The 20720-nt window shown below is 43.4% G+C and overlaps 2 protein-coding genes across 14 annotated transcripts in view; one reads left to right on the top strand and one right to left on the bottom strand.

Moving 5' to 3' along the window:
- RECQL5 (RecQ like helicase 5) overlaps positions 1-20720 on the top strand; it is a 59238-nt gene that overhangs the window by 16636 nt on the left and 21882 nt on the right. Inside the window, exon 10 of one of the 11 annotated variants that reach the window (XM_073310463.1) lies at positions 3667-3731. The exons of the other annotated variants lie outside the window; for them this stretch is intronic. Within the exon in view, the coding sequence (XP_073166564.1) occupies positions 3667-3731 (65 nt within the window). The remainder of the gene's footprint in view (positions 1-3666; positions 3732-20720) is intronic. 11 annotated transcript variants of the gene reach the window in all.
- Positions 5275-20720, bottom strand: part of SMIM5 (small integral membrane protein 5) — a 28027-nt gene continuing 12581 nt past the window's right edge. The window contains exons 1-3 of one of the 3 annotated variants that reach the window (XM_073310470.1): positions 19806-20303; positions 8773-8910; positions 5275-7018 (exon numbers count right to left, since the gene is read on the bottom strand). In XM_073310470.1, coding sequence (XP_073166571.1) covers positions 6900-7018; positions 8773-8899 — 246 coding nt within the window. In that variant the 5' untranslated portion in view covers positions 8900-8910; positions 19806-20303 and the 3' untranslated portion in view covers positions 5275-6899. Of the gene's footprint in view, positions 7019-8440; positions 8597-8772; positions 8911-19805; positions 20304-20720 lie in introns of those variants that run through there. The other 2 variants (XM_073310468.1, XM_073310469.1) reach the window with 2 other exon arrangements.

Here is a 20720-nt window from a genome sequence, read left to right as displayed (position 1 = left end):
TGTTCAGGGATTAATTTTTCCAGTAGTGTTTTTATTTTACCAATATTTTAGCAGCGTCTGCTAGTGCAGCTACAATCATAGCTTTGTCAGAATCTTCAGTGTAAGGATTGTACAGTCTGGATGTAAAAGGAATAATATAATAAAAATCAATGACCACAGCAAGTCTATCAGAGCAGAAGACACTTTGAACCAGATCCTCAGCAGGGGTAATTCAGGATAGCGCCACTGAAGTCAGTTGAGATACTCAGGTTTACACCAGTTGAGAATGTGGCCCTTTTAAAATAAGAAGTTAGGCTCTTAAGTCATGGGAGTACACCAGACATGGAAGTATGCTCTTGTACCCCGATAGCAAAAGCAATCTGTTTTGCAGGCACATTATCAAATGGGGGATTAAACCCTCTTGTCGTTTAATACAAAAAGATAAGGAATTAGAACAGCCAAGCTACACCATGCAAACATTTCTCTTTCTGTAGGGGTAGTTATGCACAGTGTTAGTTTTAGCATTGAATCCCTTAGCTTTTCCCCCTGTTTTCGACCCAAACCTTAACCTTTCTTTAACAATAACACATGCATGTGCGCATGCACACACTTTCTCACTAATGATGTTAAACTGCAACTAAAATAGGTTTTCTTTTTATTGACATAATTTAATCTGGAGTCTCACTAGGCTCTACACACTTGCTCATTCAGTGCCATCTTGCCCGTTGCCTTGCTCACAGCCATACTGTTACACCCTTTCAATAACATCTGACATCTCTTTGCAAGAAGCTTTTATGCTTTCCTGCTTTATACTCCTCAGTGAGAAATGAAAGAATGAATGGATTATTCCTCCTTCCGTCAGAGTGACTGCTATGCTGACCTAATGCAAAGAGTGGAGGAGTGGGAGACAACATCTCACTAAACTATTTCAGTCTACTTATACCTGTATTAGCCCTCTCCCCTTGCATTTCTGCCCTTAATACTGCACGAAAGGAAAGGGATTAGACATTGTGAAGTTAATTTCACCCTCACAAAGCTGTGCCCGCTAGAATCTCAGAAACAGACTCCAGTTGCTGTTTGTTACTTCTGCCCCAGCAGCCAAAGTATTTCGATAAAGTTTTGGTTTTGGAATCACAGCAAATAATTTTAACAGGGCCCTTTATAACTCTGCAGTTAGATATGTAGTGACAAAGGGCCTGTCTGGATAGTTCACCCCTGAGAAGGCTGCATGCAGACCCTCTGGGACAGTCCCCTCTCCCTCTAAAATAGTGACAGCATCGATAACCTCAAAATAGGTCTCCTCCAAGCCTAAGGGAAGAAATACAATCTGACTGGATACCCCAAACCTGCCATCTTTCCTCTGAAATGAAGTAGTTGTGGATGGTTCCACTAGTACCTGAAGCTGCTATGGATGTCGCGTATGTGCCTTCTGCTGTTGGTGCCTTCTCTGCACGTCCTGGAGAAGATCCTGGCCTGCTGAGAGGTCCCTCTCCAGTGTGCATGGGAACGGGGAGGCTCTGTGGGAACTGCCTGTTTGTACTTTAGTAAATTATTAACAGCAGTGGCAGTGTTTTGTGTGTCCCCTGCAGACTTTCTGGAAGGGTGGTGAGACTTATCTGTGGCTTGTTTGATTGTACTGTTCAGAGACTTGGTTTGCCCATGACTCAACCACTTCCTAGCCTTATTTGTGTGTGTGTGTGCGTGCGTGTTTCAATTGGAGTAATCCTGCTGGAAAGATAGTGGAGGGAAATGGTAGGTATCATGTGTCCAGCCCTTGATAGCAGTGTGACTTGTGATTAAATAAAGGCTGTGGCCCCTGTTCACTGCTGTTACTCCTTGATCTATTTCATCAAGCACCAGCCAGCATGAGAGCTTGGGTGGGAGGGGTATGTTGGCAATATGAACCTGTTCCCCAAAGGAGTAAAACATTCATCACTTTGGTAGAGACCTAGAGTTGCTGCCTTTAAAAGTTTGTCTTGACCGTGGGCCAAATTGATTGGATCAGGTTCAGACCTGGTGTGAAGTTGAGTTACATATGCATGCATGAGGTCTGAATTTGGCCATGTATGTCATCCCATCATGATGCAATGTCCTGACTCGATGCTGTGCTGACTCCAAAGGATATTTTTGAACATTTCAATGTCCTGCAAGTCTTACTTATATGATGTGGGACTCTCATAGGAAACAATGCAATCCTTCCTGTCTATTATTCATCCCACTGATCTTTTTGCATTATGGTCTCCACAGGACGCTGTGATTGAATCAAGCCTCTTTTCTTTCCTTCTTTCCGTGCCTGCCTCTTGCTGCAGGCATCCATTCCAACAAAAAACCTTACTGATACTTGAGAGGACCTGCTAGTTCCTCTAGCTGCTGGGTCAGGGGGTAGCTCGCAACCTTACTCTTGGTGGAGGGAATTGGGCTCTAATCTCGGATTTGCGTACAGAAGTCCGTATCCCAAGCTCAGTTTAGAAACAAAGGGCATGCCTACAATGCAGCCTCTACAGTGGCACAGCTAGAGCATGGCAGCTGTGCCACTATAGCGCCATAGTGTGGGGGTGCTTCCTACAACAACACAATGTGTTTTTTGCCCCCTTCAAAACCCTAGTCAATCTAATTTTTAAGTGTACACCAGGCCGTACTCCCCTCTTTTTAGAAGTGTGTTAAACAAGGCCATGCTTCCATAACAGTAACTTGATCAATTTGTAACAGTGCAGGCAGAGCAGTCCCTTACAGAGCAATTGTGCTGTGGGATAGCTATAATCAAGTAGACTCTTTGAGGCTTTCTTAAAGTAGAGGGCTCAAGAGGTAGGTGTGTGTGTGGGAAAGGTGAACTTGTTGCTCACCGTCAGATCCTACAGGCTGATCAAAAGTAGCATTATCTGAGGTCAGTTTTGCACTCGAAAGTGGGAGGGTTAATTCTGGTGAGTAGAAGCTTTTATGTAAGATATACGTGAGCACACCCCACTTTACCAAAATGAAAATTGCATAACTAGAAAACTGACAGCTGCATCGTAGAAGACTAAAGCAATTGTCGCTTGTATCTTGTACTTCTTGCTTCCATGCTAACTCCATCTGTTGCACTTTTACAAAAGCATCTGCATTTGAAAAGTGTTATTCTCTGCTTGTGCTTGCTGGACTTTAAAAAAAAATAGAAAAATCCCCTCCTCGTATCTGAGCAAGGAGTTACCCCAGATCCAATACTGCGCCTGGTAAATCTGCCTGTTGCTCCCGTCCACTTTGTTGATTATTTTAAGTCAAGAGACTAGAAATATGTATGTGTGGTGTGCAGGTGGAGTTGGTCCAGTGTTGTTTAGCCAATCAAACTGTAGTAATTCAGTGAGTTGAACTAGGATTTGCGGCGTCACCTGAAATTCTTTGTGCCCTGGGACTTAGACCCCATCCTAGCCATGTACTTAAGCAGCTGCTGAATTTCAAGCATGTAAGTAATCCCACTAACTTTGACAGGACTGCTCATGTGCTTTAAAGAGCAACTAGCACGCTCGGCCCTTTGCAGAACTGAGCCCACAGTAGCTGTCTCCTCATGGGGGTGGGGTGTCCAGGCCACCTACTGGTAGGACCCCGTTCCCCTGCTCTGAAAGATGATCTTGATTTTAGGCTGTCTTTAGCGAGTGTTTACATTCCCTGTTGCTCTCTTTCTATCCCTCCCTTTTTTTTTTTTATTCCCAGTTGTTGCTAATTCGGGAACATGTGGTGATGGAGATAACGCGGGCGCCTTCCTCTTGCTGCTCTTGGTCAGTATTTTAAGCCTATTGGCCATTACTCTTGTTCCTGTGCCCGTGTAGATAAGGGCTGGTAAATACGGGCTTGCTTGTAGCAGTCCCCCAGTACTCACTGTCACTCCAGGTGAGTTTCCTCACTGCAGTGTCCTCCTTGTGACAGCCACCATGACTGCATTAGCACTAGGCAGCTCCATGATGGTGAAACGCTTCTTGCTAGGATCCTATTCATTTCCATAGCAGCCAGTGCCTGGCTGGGGGAGGGAAGAAGTAGGTTCTATTTCATTGGTCACATGTACCTAGGCCTAGGTTTCTAGCTAATGAGAAACGAAAAGATCCTCAAGCTTATCCTTATAAGTGAAGATGTATCAAGTTTCCTGTTGGGCAGTCAATTAACATCTCTGTGCCTCAGGGATAACCACACTGAGGTACCTAGTGTGAGGGTTACTTCCCTAATGTCTGGAATGTTGTTGTAGCCATGTTGGTCCCAGGATATGAGACAGACAAGGTGGGTGAGGTAATATCTTCTATTGGATAAAAATACCCTATTATCTGTGGGCAAACTCTTTTCACAATGTTCACTCCATATCTGACGTATCAGCCATGGTCCTCCAAGGAAACCTGTACAACACCTTCAGTAGATGACCTTGGGAACTTAAATTCATAACTCTGCTAGACACTAAAAACCATGATCTCATCAGAAACACCGGTAACCTTTCTTTGTCCCATGACTGTAAAGATTGCAATTGGTCACTTCATTTTAAGTGGTTTCTTGCAACTTGTGTTAATCCCTTATGCTTAACAACGTGTTCCACCTTGTATTTGGTTGTAACATTCTGGTTACCTTTTCCTAAGGAAGAGCTCTGTGAAGCTTGAAAGCTTCTCTCTTTCACCAACAAAATTTGGTCCAGTAAAAAATATTGCCTCACCTGCCTTGTGTCTCCAACGTCTGTAAAACACTTGGAGATCCTCTGTGGGAAGATGCACCAGATGTATGAAAGTTTATTATATTAAACTGATACTACACCAGGGCTTAGTTGTCCCAATTCCTTTGTTAGGAGATGCAAACTTTTGCTTCTACCATGTACATTGTGGCAGCCAAATGGAAAGGCTGGGCACTTCTTCAGTCTAAATGTAACTTTTATTCTTTGTGTGTGTGGCTAGCTTATAGCAGTGGAGCATTATTATTATTCTTTAACTTTTAATGCCCTCTGTCAAGTTAGGTCCCACATTTTTAATTCTCTTAAAAACCAAACCATCCCCATTGTCTATTAATAATGTGCACTTTATTTTTGCACAAGTGAAATGCTGTGGTGGTGTTTTTTCTTAATCTAAACATTCCTCTGCATTGTTGGCAGCTTCTAGAATTGTTCCAAAGTATGAGAACGAACTCGGATGCAAAATGGACAAATCTAATTGAGTGAAGAACAACAAAAAGCTAAACAACACAAGTGATGAAAAGTAAACTAGTTGATTTTGTGTGTACGTGTTGTTAATAATCTAGGGCGATATTAGTAATTTAGCTAAGGGATTCTTTTAAATATTTTTTCCTCTTTTCTTTGCCCCTTTCTGCAGAAGTGTCAGCAAGTGTTAAAAAAGCACCATATTCAAAGCTTTGTAACTGAGACCGCCTTAGCTGAACTCTGGCACTGTAGATGTGTAGTCCATTTGGCTGTTTCAATCATAGTAGTAAAAATGCAAAATGCGAGTAGAAGATGCTTTATTTACACTCTTAACTCCAAGTGAGCTTGTTTTAATTTCTCTTAAAGGTAATCAGTTCATATTGTGGCATAATTGCTTTCAGTTTTAAAAATTAAACCCCTTTTAACTAACGGATTACTGAGAAAGGGGAGTAGTTTTTCTACTCCTTTCCTACCCTTAATTACAAATGTTGGGCCCAATTCTGCAGCCTTTCTACACGTGTAAGTTCCATTTGAAGGTCACTGGACTATAAACCAAATGTACACAGTGGCTGCGGTGTTGAAAAGGTATTTATTTGCACTTGTTAACTTTAGCGGTACAGTTTGCTCGGCTCCAGTTTGCTCCACCACTTGTCATGATGCCATCTCTCAGCTGCTTCATGTATATCCTGAATTAACACTGCCCTCACTGTATATTCGCTCTCTGAAATTCATGTGTGTATAAATATATCTTAAACATTTGCTGCCATTAATATAAACTACACCCATGCCTTTTTTAGTGCAGGGAGCTAGGCATGCCACTCCCATGAATAATAATGGGGATTTGTACATCTGCTTCAGTGCCCCGTGCACTGTACTGAACACTCACCCTGCAATATGCAGAAAAAGCAACATTTTTTCACGGAAGAGAAGGATCTAAATAAAAAGAGGGTTTTGTTTTTTTTTAAAAAAATGATTACCGGCAGGGCAAGCAAACAAAACAATTTGTGTTAGGGTTTTCTCCTCTTGCCTTCATCCTTTAGTATACAATGGATATTGCACATAGTCTAATTGTTTTCCTCTTTGGCAGTTTTCTTGTCTTTGTACCACTGAGAAAATAAAAGCAGGGAGCATTTGATGCCAACTGTATTTCCAGTCTCTGAGCTCACGCACCAGCTGAAAGTCCATGTCATGCTGTGCTCTGAGTGGATGTCTGTTAAATTTCACGTACTCTACTACTCATGGTTTTAAAGACAGTAGGACAGGGAACGAAAAGCCGTACTTACTTTGGGCTTGATCCTGAGGGGTGCTGGTAATGGACATCTCCAGTGATGACAGTAGGAGTTGCTGGTGCCCAGCACCACCTCTCTGGATTAGGTCAGTTATCAAGAGAGCAGGGGACCTTCCTAACCCTGGGGCAGTCTGCATGTGGTCTTTGTCATGGTTTGCAGCTCTTTGCTCGCAAAGAGGGAGCCTGTTGGAATTTGCTTCTTGCCCAGCTGCAATGTTCGCGTTGGGGAAAAAAAGTCTGTTTTTGTGTCTGTCTATGGCAAGGAGACGAGGATGTCAGAATAGTGTTACCTATGTCGCCACATCACAGACCCAAGCAGCGATCATTGAAGAACCACCTAATCCATCTTATGATCCACTTTCCTCCTCTGCAGCATATTCTCATTCACTCCCACCAGCCCGTTCAGAGAGTTAGTGTAGAGAGTGTCATTCCCAGGTGATTCAGCCACAGTGGCTGCCTGTGTCCTCTTTCACTTTCTTCTCCTGATGCATTTCACACATGAGCAGTTGGCTGGATCTGGATCTTCCTGCCTCTCTGATCAGGGCCTCTGTTGCAGCAGCAGCGATAACAGCAACAGCTGCAGGCTATGGTCATCAGTGACAGCACAGTAACTGGAGAGAGAAATGGAGAGTATTGGCTTCTGAAAAGATCTTACAGGAATAAAAACACACTGACTTTGCGGTGCCTTGAAGAGGCAAAGTTTCCTGGAAGCTCTGCTGTAAATGTTGGATTTATTTCTGGGCAGGTGGAGATAGTACTTTGTGGCAAAAAACCCAACAACATTGGCTTATCAATACATGAGCGAATAACCTTAAAGCTATAGAATAACATTTATAATTACATTATACAGCACATTTAATTCCAAAGGATCTCAAAATAGACTGATGCAGTAATTGCACATGAAAAATTCGCACTGCCATTACTGGAAGTTATATACTCATAAGGCCTGGGGTATCAGGCCAAATGGGAATCCCTCCACCCCTCTCAGTACAGCCTCCTCTGGAGTGAAATGCATCAGTTGTGTAGTGCTGTGTGGCTTTAAAGGGTGGAAAGTGAGGAACAGTATTTCTTTCAAATGAAATTACAGGGGGAATCTTAAGGTATGCAGGAAACAGTTACCAGAGCTGGGATTTGTCTGTGAAGTCAGTATTATCATCCCATCTCTTAAGAAAAGTGACTTTAATGACAACAGGTATTCAGAACTTAGGGTTTTTTATTCCTTCCAAACTAGGTAAACTAGTAGGTGCTTATATTTTTGCTAGTCATAGAATTTAAGGCTAGAAGGGACTCTCCGATCATCTCATCTGACCCCCTGTATTTCACAGGCCACCAACACCACCCAGCAACTATCTGTCCAGACTATATATAGTGTCAAACATAGGGTTCCTTTAAAAACAAAGAACTGAACTGCCAAGATCCTGTTAGGGATGATGGTCAAGATGGCGATGGGATTATTACCTTTCTCTGGATAACATAACACCCATTGTGTTTGTTCCTTTAAGTGTAATCCATTGACAGGCTGCCAGGTAACCAGACCCAGTGGGGAAACCAGTTGTGTCTATGAGAAGTTGATATACCTGCTTCCAAATTCCAGCTGAGGGAGGGATCCTTTTGTGGTGGACACACGCCCTTCCCCCATGGCATTCAAACTGGGAGCAAACTCTCCCCTCTCCCTTTCACTCAAGGGTGCCTGCCTTTCTTCTTCCTACTTTTCCACTGTTCTTTAAAAAAAAAAACTCTCTCTATCTGACCAGACAGCTGTTTATTCCCCCTCCTCCAACACCAGTTACTCCATGACAGGTGACTCCATGAGCTAACCTCTTCCAGGGGGAGGCACTCTTTCTGTTCACACCAGGAAAAGAAATGTGTCCATACTACAGTGTGCCAGTTTCTAGGAAGCAGCAGTAATGAGGGGCAATCCCAGAGTTGAGTGTCTTGTCTGGTGGCAAGATACACTAATACCATTCTTCACAACCGCTCTCTTTCTACTCCTCAAAACATTTACACATGATGTGACTCTGGGATTTACTCACAGTGATAGCAAGAGTACTTCCCTCCAGATCAATGTTCAGGGGCGATGGTATGGAGAAAGCTTGCACTGCTGCTCCCCATGCTATTTGTTCTGTACATAAACAGGAATGAATTCTTCAGGGCCATCAGTCTGGTCCTATCCTGACTGCTAAAATTCACTTCAATCAGAATGGATTTGTGGGAGAAAATAAGCTAGAGAATCACATTCTTTAGAACAGCGGCAGAACACACCTGCTTTCATCAAAATCATCAGCACAGCCTTCCAGCCTACGAGATCTGAGAGGTTCATGCAACAACAAGCACATTGGATCCTAGCACCATTCCATGTACTTACCGATAAAGAAGAGGATAATACAAAATGACACTATCTCCACAGGTTCAGCCTTGGGCAGCTTCTGGAGCTTAAGCAGGAACTTCTCACCAATGGTCTGTATTTCGTTCAGAAAGCCTTCAGAAGACATCCTGACCAGCACTGTCCAAGTTGTGTTACATTGGAGAAAAGCCAAAGAAAGAAAGAGAGAGTGCGCATGAAGTTCTTTACTGTCAATATTACTAATGCTAGGGAAACAAACAGCCTTCTTTAAGGAGCTAATTTAGGATCACAAGTAAAACACGTTTATCCGGTCTCAGCCCTTGCTCCCAATAGCTAAGGAGGAGGGATGTTAAGTATCTGCATATCCTGACACTGCTTTATTCAAATCCGGAGCTAGCTGACACTGGCTTTGTATCAGATCAGTTTGTGGGTGTACTCTCCACCTGGGCTCTGCTTCACCGCTGTTAAAAAGCCAAATGACTTTGCACAGTTGGCCAAGGACAAAAATACAGTGTTCCCTCTCAGCCTGCTATATGTGGGATAACATTAAAGCTGGCTAATAACCCCCAAGTCCTTGGCCAGCCATCTTCCACAAAGGGGAAAATTAGTTGTTGCTTTTCTTCGTTTTTCATGTTCTCCCAGAAAGTAAGCTGAGAATGTGTGTCCCAAATCATGCATATGATGCTGCATTCTGTATACAAAATTGTCTTCCCCTGTGTAATGCAACATATGCTCCCTTTTAAGGTTTCTTGTAGCTCCAGCTGCAGCAAGCCACCTTGTGAGTGCTTCCATTATCATAGCACCCCTGTGTAATACTCCTATCATATTTCTGGTTTCCAGGGCTGGTGGTGTATGGTGATATTGTGAATTTTGACTGATCCTCGTCTATTTAGGAGACATGAATGCTTTAAGTTATACAGTTATACAGCTGACTGTGACTTTTGTACCTGGTAAGATAAATATAGATCTGTTTGACCACACATTTGTAGTAATGTAGTGACATATAATCTGGCTAGGGGATTTAGACTCCCACCCATTGGGTATATGGGCAGGAGGGGAGGAAGGGAGAACAAATGCCACGGAGATCTATTTGACTTTAGAGCCTAGTGTAGATGATCCTTACTCCCATTCCTCTTGTAATTCCATCAACTATGAAAAGGCAATTTATTGTCAGGAGCTGAAAATACTGTTGATAAAGTTATATTTATATAAGGCAACATTTTCAAAGCTACCACTCCAATTGTATCCATAATATTTGCAAGCCTGCTCTTTTGTGTGATCAAAAACTTCTTGTGTCTACAAATGGATGATCTTGCAGTGTTACTGGAGAGTGAGGTAGGGTGCTGTTTTTAAGAGTTTGCCTACTCTGAGAAAGTAATTTGGATTACGGGAGGGTGTGAATTTAAAGCAGAATAACTATTCCTGATTAACTGTCTGCATGGATGCTCCTTATTCCAGAATGAGAGTGCCTTATTCTGAATTAGGATAATCCACTTTTCAAAGCAGGTTGGCTTGTCTACATAAACATTCAGTTCACGGCAGGCTGGGGTGTAAACTACACTGCACTAGCTTGCTGTGCTATAGGAGTCTGTACAGCCTCTGCTGATGTGCACTAACCGTTCCTTAATGCGCTTTGATCTACTCCCATGTCAAAACAGGGTATATCAAAGCACAGTAGGAAACAGTTAGTGTGCTTAGTAGGGTTCACACAGACACTTAGTGCACAACAGGTTAATGTGGGGTAGATTTACACCCTAGCTTGCGGCAAGCCAAATGTTTGTGTCAGCAACCTTAAGCTAAACAGGAACAACTCACTTTAGTCTGGAATAAGAGCATCAGAGCATCCATGCAGGAAGCTAATTGGGAATAGTTATTCCAGAATAGTTTTTCTAGATTAACTCCCCATGTAGACAAACCCTGAAAGGTGTCCAACTGCGTTAATGTTGTAGCGTGTATAGTATGAACAAAACTGAGTTTAAGTTTTCCCATCAGCAGTTATTCAACCCATTGTGCCTATTATTATCATAGGCTGCTTAGAAGCATACAGCTTGTTAGACACATGCAAAACCTTGTGTTTGGTGTGTGTTTGGACCCCCGACTGAGTTAAGGTTCTTATGCCATCGTTCAACTGAAATTTCCTGGCTTGTTTAAATTCTATTAGTTGACACTATTTTATGGGAGTCCTTCATGGTGCAGTTAATTTCTGCCTTTAGTGGTGACATAAAGCAAACAGAGATACAGAAAATGCTTCATAAATAAGACAATCAATTCACTGCTGCACTTTCTGCTTTGGTTTGCACAGTGGATGCTCTGGGTTCAGCCTTCAGTACATTTAGAACAATTACTTGGGAGAGATCTTGGCTCTTTCTTTGCATGCTGGGTTTAAATATTATACTGCCAAGCAAAACAGTATATTTTGAATGTGGATGCAATCCACAGGTTTGTTCTTTTAAAAACAAGGCTACAGAGTTTATGGGGAGGGAAGAGTCAGAATCAGATGGGTTCTTTGGGGCAGGGGGAAAAAGGCAAGGTGGCAAGAGAGGCCAGGTCCAGTAGGAAGAGTAGGTGCAGTGGAGCACAGTTGTAGCCTTATGACCTGAAATGATGTAGCCTGATCAATGTAATTAATAAATCTATAGGTTACTAAGAGTTCCCAGGTTTCAGAGTAGCAGCCTTGTTAGTCTGTATTCGCAAAAAGAAAAGGGAGTACTTGTGGCACCTTAGAGACTAACAAATTTATTTGAGCATAAGCTTCCATGAGCTACAGCTCACTTCATCGGATGCATTCAGTGAAGTGAGCTGTAGGTCACGAAAGCTTATGCTCAAATAAATTTGTTAGTCTCTAAGGTGCCACAGGTACTCCTTTTCTTTTTAAGAGTTCCCAGTTATCACTTTGAGGGTTGACGGGTTCTTGTCCTAAGATCAGGCCCAGTGTTATTCAAATTATTATGTAGTTGGGAACCCTGATGTGCACAGTTGCAACACTCACACTATAGGAACTCTTCTATATTTACCAATAATTTTATTAACATTTAGCACAGTCACAAACACTCCAGCCCAGTAAGGTAGATAGAGATACTACAGAATGTACCTCTGAACATCCATATACTTACACCATCCCTTGCAGACCAACCTGAAATGTTAGTCATCATCTTCCTCATTACCTTGCCCCACATCACCAGTGGCCATCATTCTGGCATCTCCCACGGGCTACATCTTTCTCCTACTGCTCATAGGCTGGGATGCAAATTTTTTAATATGTTACGCTGACACCACTATGTCTGATTCTTATTCAGTTGGGGTTTCTCCCCTCTTCCTTATTTGTATTTCCTTACCTTGCTAATGTTTGGTGTCCTTCTCCTATAGGTTAGTGTATCAGTGATCTCAATTTGTTATCATATATGTCAATTCGTTGCCTTGGCACCCTTATGGTTCAGTATGCACGGTAGCTTATGTACCAGTTATCATGTACATCAATTCATCGCTAATGACATTCTTGTGTGGGATTTCCCCTTAAACACTCTTTTTCAGCTTACCAATCAATACTTGGGGTTTTCCATTGGGCCGTTTACCTGTGCCAGAGCTTATAGGCCTCAAGCCTGGTGATAACTGCGGAAGCTAATGTCTTATAGGATACAGGCCTGTAGGTTCCTTGCATTACTGCTGAATATAATAAAGGCAGAATGAAGGCAAAGCCGTGAATATAATAAAGGTAAGCTAACCCTATAGGCCACAATGGCCATTGCACAAACCAGGGTTAAATATTTCTCTCCAGGATTGATCTCCACGCCTAAAGCGAACTGTTCCTCTAGTGGCTTTTCTTCCACCTCACGCACTGTTACAGGATTCTATGTCTGTATGTCTCAGTTTGATTTCCAGTCCAACAAATGGAAAGCGTGAGGAGAGGCAAAACAGTCTGTGCTCTCTGATCGTTGCTTTAGAGGTAAAACACTTTGTGTTTCTGCCTGGAAGATCCCACAGCAAACAGTCTGTCAAAAATGTTTCTGTGCCCTGCCCTGGGCTGGGGAGTGAGTTGCTAGTATGATATGAGCTAGACCTCCAGAGTTTTGGTGTGAAGTGTAGGATTACTGCTGTAGCATGGGTGTAACACTGTATGGCTTAATGTAGGGTTCAGTCTGTATAGTTTGACCAGGATCCTGGCTTGACTTTCTTTCCTCAGCAATGGGTGTTCTGTTGGTCAGGCTATCTAACACCATTGTGGGTGAAGGAGTCTGATGTTTAAAAGTTGCAAGGAATGTTGCTTGTTTATCTTGGTTTGAACACTCTACAGGGAGAAAGTTTGAACTGCAGTCAGCGGTGCAGTATCTGGCTGCCAACAAGGGAGTAAATACCTTTCCACTCTACTAAGTGAGATGCCAGCTCCAGAAACTCACAGCGTTTCAGGATTTATAATCGCAGAACCAAACAACTTTGCAGAATTCCCTCTTCCACTTATTCTCCTCCCTGCCTCCATTCCCCCCCCCCCCCCAAAAAAAAACAAACAAACCAAAACTGTCTGTCAGTCTTCCATTCCACCAATTATATAAATTGTTTGCTCAGAACTAACCTTGGACTTGATCTTACTCCCACCGAAACCAGTGATAAAACTCCCATTGGCTTCAGGGGGGCCAGGATTTTTCCAGGATTAGCACATGGGAAGGACTGGGTTCTATTCCTAGCTCTACCACTGATTCACTGTGTGACCTTGAACAAATCACCTAACTTCTCTGGGCCTCAACTTCCTTATTTATAAAACAAGGGCAATGATACTTAGTGACATCACAAAAGAGTTATAAAGATTAATTCATTTAGTACACTTGTTTTTCAAAGAAGCTGCAGAAGACCTACAGTAACAGATGAAAGGTGGTACTGAGGATCAGGGCAAATGATAATTATTAAAACAGACACTTCTCTGTGAAAGATACAGTTCCATTACTCTGTTCTTGTTTACAAAGGAAAGTAGCTGATGTTATTCTCACTCCGTTACTTTACAGCATTTCAGATGATAAGAAGAAACCAGTTTGGCCGCTGGTGATCTCTGTATGATACTGGAGATGCAGTCCCCATCTGGCTTGAAGTCCCCACTTTAACTGGCAGTTTACTTTCCAAGGATAGAATGTTGTTGGGGGTTAGAGAAGACCATTGGAAATTGGGTTCCTGGATTCTATAGCAAGCATAGCCACCAATGGACTGTTTAATCTTGGGCAAATCAACCTCTTCATGTCACAGTTCCTCCATCTCTGTGTATCTCTTTGCAGCTGACCTCCCTCAGTAGTACGTTCACTGGGAACAGGAACATGAGAGCAGAAGCCAGTGCTCTTCTGGGAACAGGGGCAAGACTTTGGAGCTCATTACAGGAGAAAATCAGAATGTCCACATTTCCTGCCTTTGCAACACGGAGTAAAACGTCTTATTATGACTGGGCATTCACACAGCTGTACCTAAACATAGTAAAGAAGAAATGAAAAAAGGTGGACGAAAGGGGAGAGAGGAGGAAAAGAGAAACTTAAACAAAAATCAAAGCAAACACCACCCTGAACTGCTTCACAGCAGGCAGCTTGGAGCATTCCCTCTAGCCTGCCATGGCAGTCGGAAAGTTATGGTTCCAACCATCTTTTATTCTGACTGTTCATTTCTGAGAAATTCCTCTTTAAAGCAACAAAACCCTACATTGTAGCCAAGGGATTAAATCTTCAGATCTCCTATTCACACTGCAGGGAAGTGAACTGAGTAAATCAAATCTTTAGATCTTCATATTGTTTCAGAAGGGAGGTAGAACCTACCATGAGCTCAAGGCATTAGTCTTGCTTGGAAAGAGAACAAGCACAGTAATAATGCAGAAAGACGTCCATTTGGTTTGCAGCATGTGGCTCAGCTGCACGGGTCAGGTTATTTTAAACTAGCAAGGCACTGCCTGTGTTCAGGGCTCTCACAGGTTACTGATTAAGGTTGAGGTGATGCCTAGAAAGTACTACCTTATTTTTTTTAACGCAGATTCATCCTACAGTGCCAGTTGGGTAAAGCTGTGCAAATTGCCATAAATGCCCTGGATGCCAAATCTTTCCAACTTGCTTTAATAGACTACAGTCATATGGTACCTAAGTAAGTGGCCTGACTTTCAGCTGATGAGCACCTGCAGCTCTTATTGATTTGATTGGTAATTCTGGCTATTCGGCATTTCTGAGAATAAGAACATTTATTTAGGTGCCTAACATTAGGCACCTCAGGTTGACTGTTTTGGCTAGAGCCTTTTGGGACTGAGAACCAGCGGTCTGTGTCACATCTTTGACGTCCTTTGTAAGTTGGCTATAGCGCACGGCTGGACCTTGACCAAGCATGAAGGCTGCATAATGTGGTCGACTTTCCATAGGGCCCAGATTCTGGTATCTGGCTTAAACTGGTTCGGTCTCCATGAATGAATAATTTATTTGTGGAATGTATACAGTTTAAACACCCTTCCCTTTAACAAGATACACTCCTCTTCTGTGCTTTCATCCTCTGCATGGAGAAGTAGGTGTGTGGGAGGGCAGGTGAGGCTAAACTTATTGTTGAGGACTAAGCCATGGGTTAGTCATAATGCTGGTGCTGTTTCAGTAATGTATGTTTGCATAGCGAGGAAGAGAGAAAGAGAGATGATGATCTTGTGGTTAGGGCACAGGACTAGAAGTCAGGAAACATGGGTTCAGGCTAGTTCTGCTACTGATTCACTACGTATTTTTGCGTAAGTCACGTAAGTACTATGTTCGTCAGTTTCCATATCTGTAAAATGGGACAATGTTTAACACAAATGCTTCTAAAGGGCTTTGAGCTCTTCGGATGGAAAGTGCTATGGAAGGTGTATCACTATTATTTTATTCCGCTGTTGTTGCAGTAATGAAACAAAATGAAATAACCTTTGAACTAGATATACTTCATAAGTGTGCAGTCGCTGTACCACTGTTTAGGATGAAAGTAAGCTTATTTACGCCCACTCCCTGTCATTGCCTAGCCACATGTTTACACAGCACTAGCTGTTTTTATTTCTCTTGTCAAAATCCTTCTAACTAAATAGCTTCAATGTCCTCTTGCAAGCAACCCTTTCTAGGCTTTTGCTGTTGCTGCTTTCTGAACCCTGAGATGAAGTTTTGGGGAGTCTGTTGTTAGCACACGTAGTTCTAATGCAGCACTTCCTAGTCATGTTGATCTTTGATTCTGCCCGAAGACCGGCATCCTCTTCACCTCCGATCCCACAGTGGCAGCCATTTGAGACCTCACAACTCAACAAGAGGGGCCAGGGGTGCAGAATGGCGGGCTCCGGGGGACTACCTGATGCTCCCAAGCAAGGAGTTTGTCTGTTGTCACACACTTATCTCTGACTCCATTTTAATGTTTTCTTTAAGATGTTTTCTCAGACTTCTTGTCTGCAGCCATTAACGCAAACATTGTGTGCTATGATCTGTCCCCATCAAGTCACACAAGATAAGCAGGGTGAGTTTGGTCCAATACTGGAATGGTAAACGCCCCTGGAATGCGTAGGAGCTGTAGGCAGGTAGTGTTGGTTGCTTGGCAGGGAATCTGCCAAGTCCACCCCAGCATGGTGAAAAGAGGTGCTATACTGCTGAAGGGGCTGCCCTCCCAGTGAGGCTTAAAATGAAGGTTCTGACTGGTGATCGCTTTCTCAAGAGTAGGTGTTCAGCTGTGGTGTCGTGGATTAACTCTAAGTGTGGTAACTCCTTTGTACTCTACTGAATTACTGCTCTGGCTTCAAATGGATAAGATCTTCTCCACTTCCGTTCCTAAACTATCGTCATGTTGCCGTGCATTGTTAAATAGTAGCTGCATTTTGGCAGGAGATGAAATAATCCCTGTATATGATTTATATATTAGTTTAAATCTGCAACATGCTTTAAGATTAAAGGGATTATAGAAATAGAGGAAATCCACCCGCGATATTGCATTGTTACTGCAGCTTTTGCTGGCATGGATGTAGTTGACCAACCGCATGATCTTCACAACAGCCCACAAGCAAGTCTTGTGTCCATAACAGGAGAGGTCAGAACCAGTGAGGCCAATAGTTCATTCACTGGCAGGAAAAAATAGTTCCCAGCTCTAGAGAATTCAGACTTCACCCACATGTGCACAAGCTGGTAAATTGTGGTTCAATTTCATGGGAGAAGAGCTTTGACCTTGTCAGCCAAGGTTGAAAAATCTGAAGCTCTCCCCTCCAGATTATAAAATAGAATTGATTGGGTACCCAAATAGTCAAGATAGCCTGCAGTCTAGTTTGTCCACTTAGTGGAGCCAGGTTTCCCAGCAGTAAAGATGCCCCAGTCCTGCCCAAGCCACCTCATATTTAACTAATGTGAGACAGGATCATGGGAAGGCATTGAACTCCCTGAAATATCAATCAAGAGTCTGAAATTGATATTGAGACCGCTGAGTCGGGAACTTCTATAAAGCTCTTAAGAATCCTCTACCCTTCTCTAGCACATCCCATCTGAGAATCGTAAATGAATGAAGCGCCTTGAGAGAGGTCATTATTATTACTCCTGTCTTACAGATGGGAGAAACTGAGGCACAGGGATTGTGACTTGCCTGCTGAAAGGACAAGCTGTATTAAAAATAAATCTGCGAATAACAAGTGGGGTCTCTGATGTTCTGTAGTTACTGCTGCTTGGGTCTCGGCTCTGTAGTAGACTGAGGAGTAATTAGAACAGCTATTTTCAAGGACAGCTGACAGAATGAGATGTACCATGTTTGAGTGTGTGTCCAGGTCTATGAAAGCCCAGTAAATAGCCACTTCAGGAAACACAGGTTTTCTGCCAATCTCAGTGCCATATGCCTCATCACAATATTGGGAACACATTCTCTAGCTGCTTTCCATTACACCTGGGTCCTTATTTGCACAGCGCTGTCCAGAACTCAGAAATTGAATGAATCCAGCTTGGGTTTTGAAATGTGCCATTTACTCCTAACCAGAATGCCATGCTGGCTGTAGGGACCTGGAAAATCCAGGAAGTTGAAGCACCTACATCTGATCTCTTGAAAGAAGCAATTTAAATGATGGGTGAAGTGTGAAGCTTATGAAATTGATGGTGTGGGAGGAACGATTGTACTAGTTTGTGTCAAGTAAGGGCATGGGCAGGCGCTGCCCTTCCTTGGCACTCTTAGCACACCTCAGTTTTGACTAGCAGCTCCCCTGGCTATTCCAGTCCTGCGACTGTCCTGAGCAAACTCTCAGTTGTGGTGGGTTTGTGTTGCAGACTAAAATCAATTGTTTTATCACTTTTTTTTCCCCCCTCCCACTTGCTTAGATTTAAGCCTCTGCTTTCTAAGGTGAATGGCTAGTGTACTAACCCATTGTACACTTGGCCTCCAGCAAAGGCCTTTCTATAGATCTGTCATGTTTGATACAGGCTAAGAGGCCTCTGTGCTACGTGACAGCAGTAACGTAAACCATGCCTCTGCCTTCCTACTTCCAGACACACGTTTCGTATTGCTTATTTTTCCTCCTCTGCTGCTGGATAAGCCCCCAGTCATAACCCTTTAGGATTTTCACTGCAAGGAAAATTTGGCCTGTTTCTCTCTCTCTCCCACTTTTGTCCTTGTTTTTCTTTTGCTTTTTTTCTTCTTCTTTCTGTTTGGAAGCCATCTGAACTGTAATGTTTAAAAACAAATGTAAACCACAGACCCTTCAAGGAACCGCTAATGAGTCTCTGGAATTCAGACTAGTTGGGAGAGGAGGAGGGCCCAGTAATTTACTGTGCTGTTACCCAAGTGGTTCTGCTGTATTCTTTGCGTGACAGGCGAGTGGTAAGATGCACCACCCTTTCCAAATAAGCAGGATCCAAAGGGAAATAGAAGGAGAGGCTCAAAGTACTTGATCCTTCACATTCCTATATCTGTGCAACATCTGGGGAGAACTGGCTTTCTGTCTCTCTTGCTGCCTGTTTGTAAACAGCTGAACTTTGAGCTCTCTCTGGAGAACGCACCAGTTGTTAGCTCAATGCAAAGGGTTACAAAATCTTCCAAACAGCATTGAGAAATAATTGGCTTCAGATGGGGAAAACAGAGGGGTTCATGGGGTTACATCTTTGGCAGTGACAAATGGTGAGTGAAGGAAAGGGGTGGGAGGGCACTTTGGTAGCTAGAAGCAAGGCTGGCTCGAGGTTATTCTTGTGCGTTTGGGACTCTTTCTCCTCTGTTTCATTTCCCTCCCTTGTTGATCAAAATGTGCTCAGACCCCACAGCCTCATGTTAAGTAAGACATGGGCTGAGAGACCTGGTGTTCTCTGCCAGAGCTGTGGGTTTCTGGTGCTGTTTTGGACAGCAGACCAGAATCTGCTCCTGCTACCATTGCAGATCTCCATTTGGAAGCTGTGTAAAAGCTTCCCCTTTATTTCCACTGGGCCCAGACGTTTATATTAATTTGCACAGTAAGCTGGTTTCTCTGAATGGGTTTTGTTTTCTGAGCATTCTGCTTGCTTCAGGGTTCAGGGGATAAAACTCAGCACCAGCTGAGAGCTCTTCTAGGTAGAATTCTCTGCTGTGGTTTGACATACACTAGCCAAAGTTGGTAGCTCCCACTGAGCAGGGAGTCACCAAAGCTGCTGGCTAAACTAAGTACTCACACATGAAAACACATGTGCAAAGAATGCCCTGTGGCAGATCCTGCTCATAGGAAGGGCCAAGTTCTGCACTGACGTGCACTCCCTGTAACTCCACTGAAGAAGTGAACACAGGATACAGCCCTTTAAATGCTCGCGAATCAGCTAAAAGTTACTCCCTTCTGCTTCAAACTGTTATTGACAATGTATGTGATAAAAGTGAGCAGTAGCTGCTTTCGGTACACTCTGTTGTAGCACAGCTTCCCTGACTCCTCAAAGCTTTTGGCTCTCACCATCCTCCCCCCAGTGTCCTTTGCAACCAAATTCAGGCTAGCAAACCCTGTTCAATGGCTGAGCACAATTTGCCATGCAAACAGCTACAAAAGCTTGAGCTACTGCTGACTAGCTGAACCCTCCTGCTATTGAGATGCTACGGTGGAATGAACCCAGGCACCAACTCAGCCTTACCCCAACAGTGCCGCAGGACTGTCCTCCTCCGCCTGTTGTTTTTCTGTCTTCTTAAACTTCACGTCTCTCTCCCCCCATCCTGCCCCTTTCTGGCTTGGGGTTCTTTCCTCGCTTGGCCCCTCTCCACTCTGCTGCTGACAGCCAGCTGCTGTCTCTGCCTGAGCTCTTTTTTTTTTTGTTGTTGGTCGTTCTGGAGATGTGAGGTTTCGTATTACATGTGTGCTGGGGAGGGAGGCGAGAAGTGAGCACAAGCAGAGCCTGGCAACTGGTACTAACTGTCTAGAGCGGAGCCCACGGTGCCAACACTTGTTGGAAACTTCCTGTGTATCTTCTTGCCAGCGAGGTCTCTTCTTTGTTCCGATTAATGACGGCTTTTGCTGGAGTAGTCTGGGTTGGGGTTATATTGATTTCCTTTCAATAGTTCGGTTGCATGTTAAAGCAATTAACTTTCTTTATGCTGTCCAGTTTCCTGCTGGCTCCCAATGGGGAATGGACTGTTCTCTTGTGTTCTTTGAAGAAGCTGGGAATAAAGGGGATGAAATGACAATGCCATTTCCTTTAGGAAAGAAGGATGATCTTGTGGTTAGGATGTGGTGCTTGGGGGCAGGAGTCTTGTGTTATTTTCTTGGCTCTGCTATGTATCTGCTGTGTGACCTTGGCCAAGTCATTTAACTTCTTGATGCCTCAATTTACCCTTCTGTATACTGAGGGCAATAATACCTACCGGCCTCAAAGGAGTGTTGACGCTTATTTGCTACCAGTACATTGTTCGCTCTGCTTGTGTGTGGTACCCATAAGATCTCCCCTCCCCCATTTTTTTCCCCAGCAATTGGCAACTAGCTGTACAATTTGTCTTACTGGTTTTTATTCATTCATTCCTGAGTTGTCGTGATGGTTTGCTCCATTCAAGGGGAC

The sequence above is a fragment of the Lepidochelys kempii genome, chromosome 14 (genome assembly GCF_965140265.1).
Source record: "Lepidochelys kempii isolate rLepKem1 chromosome 14, rLepKem1.hap2, whole genome shotgun sequence".
Lineage (NCBI taxonomy): Eukaryota > Metazoa > Chordata > Testudines > Cheloniidae > Lepidochelys > Lepidochelys kempii.
This window is presented reverse-complemented; position numbering and strand designations above follow the sequence as displayed.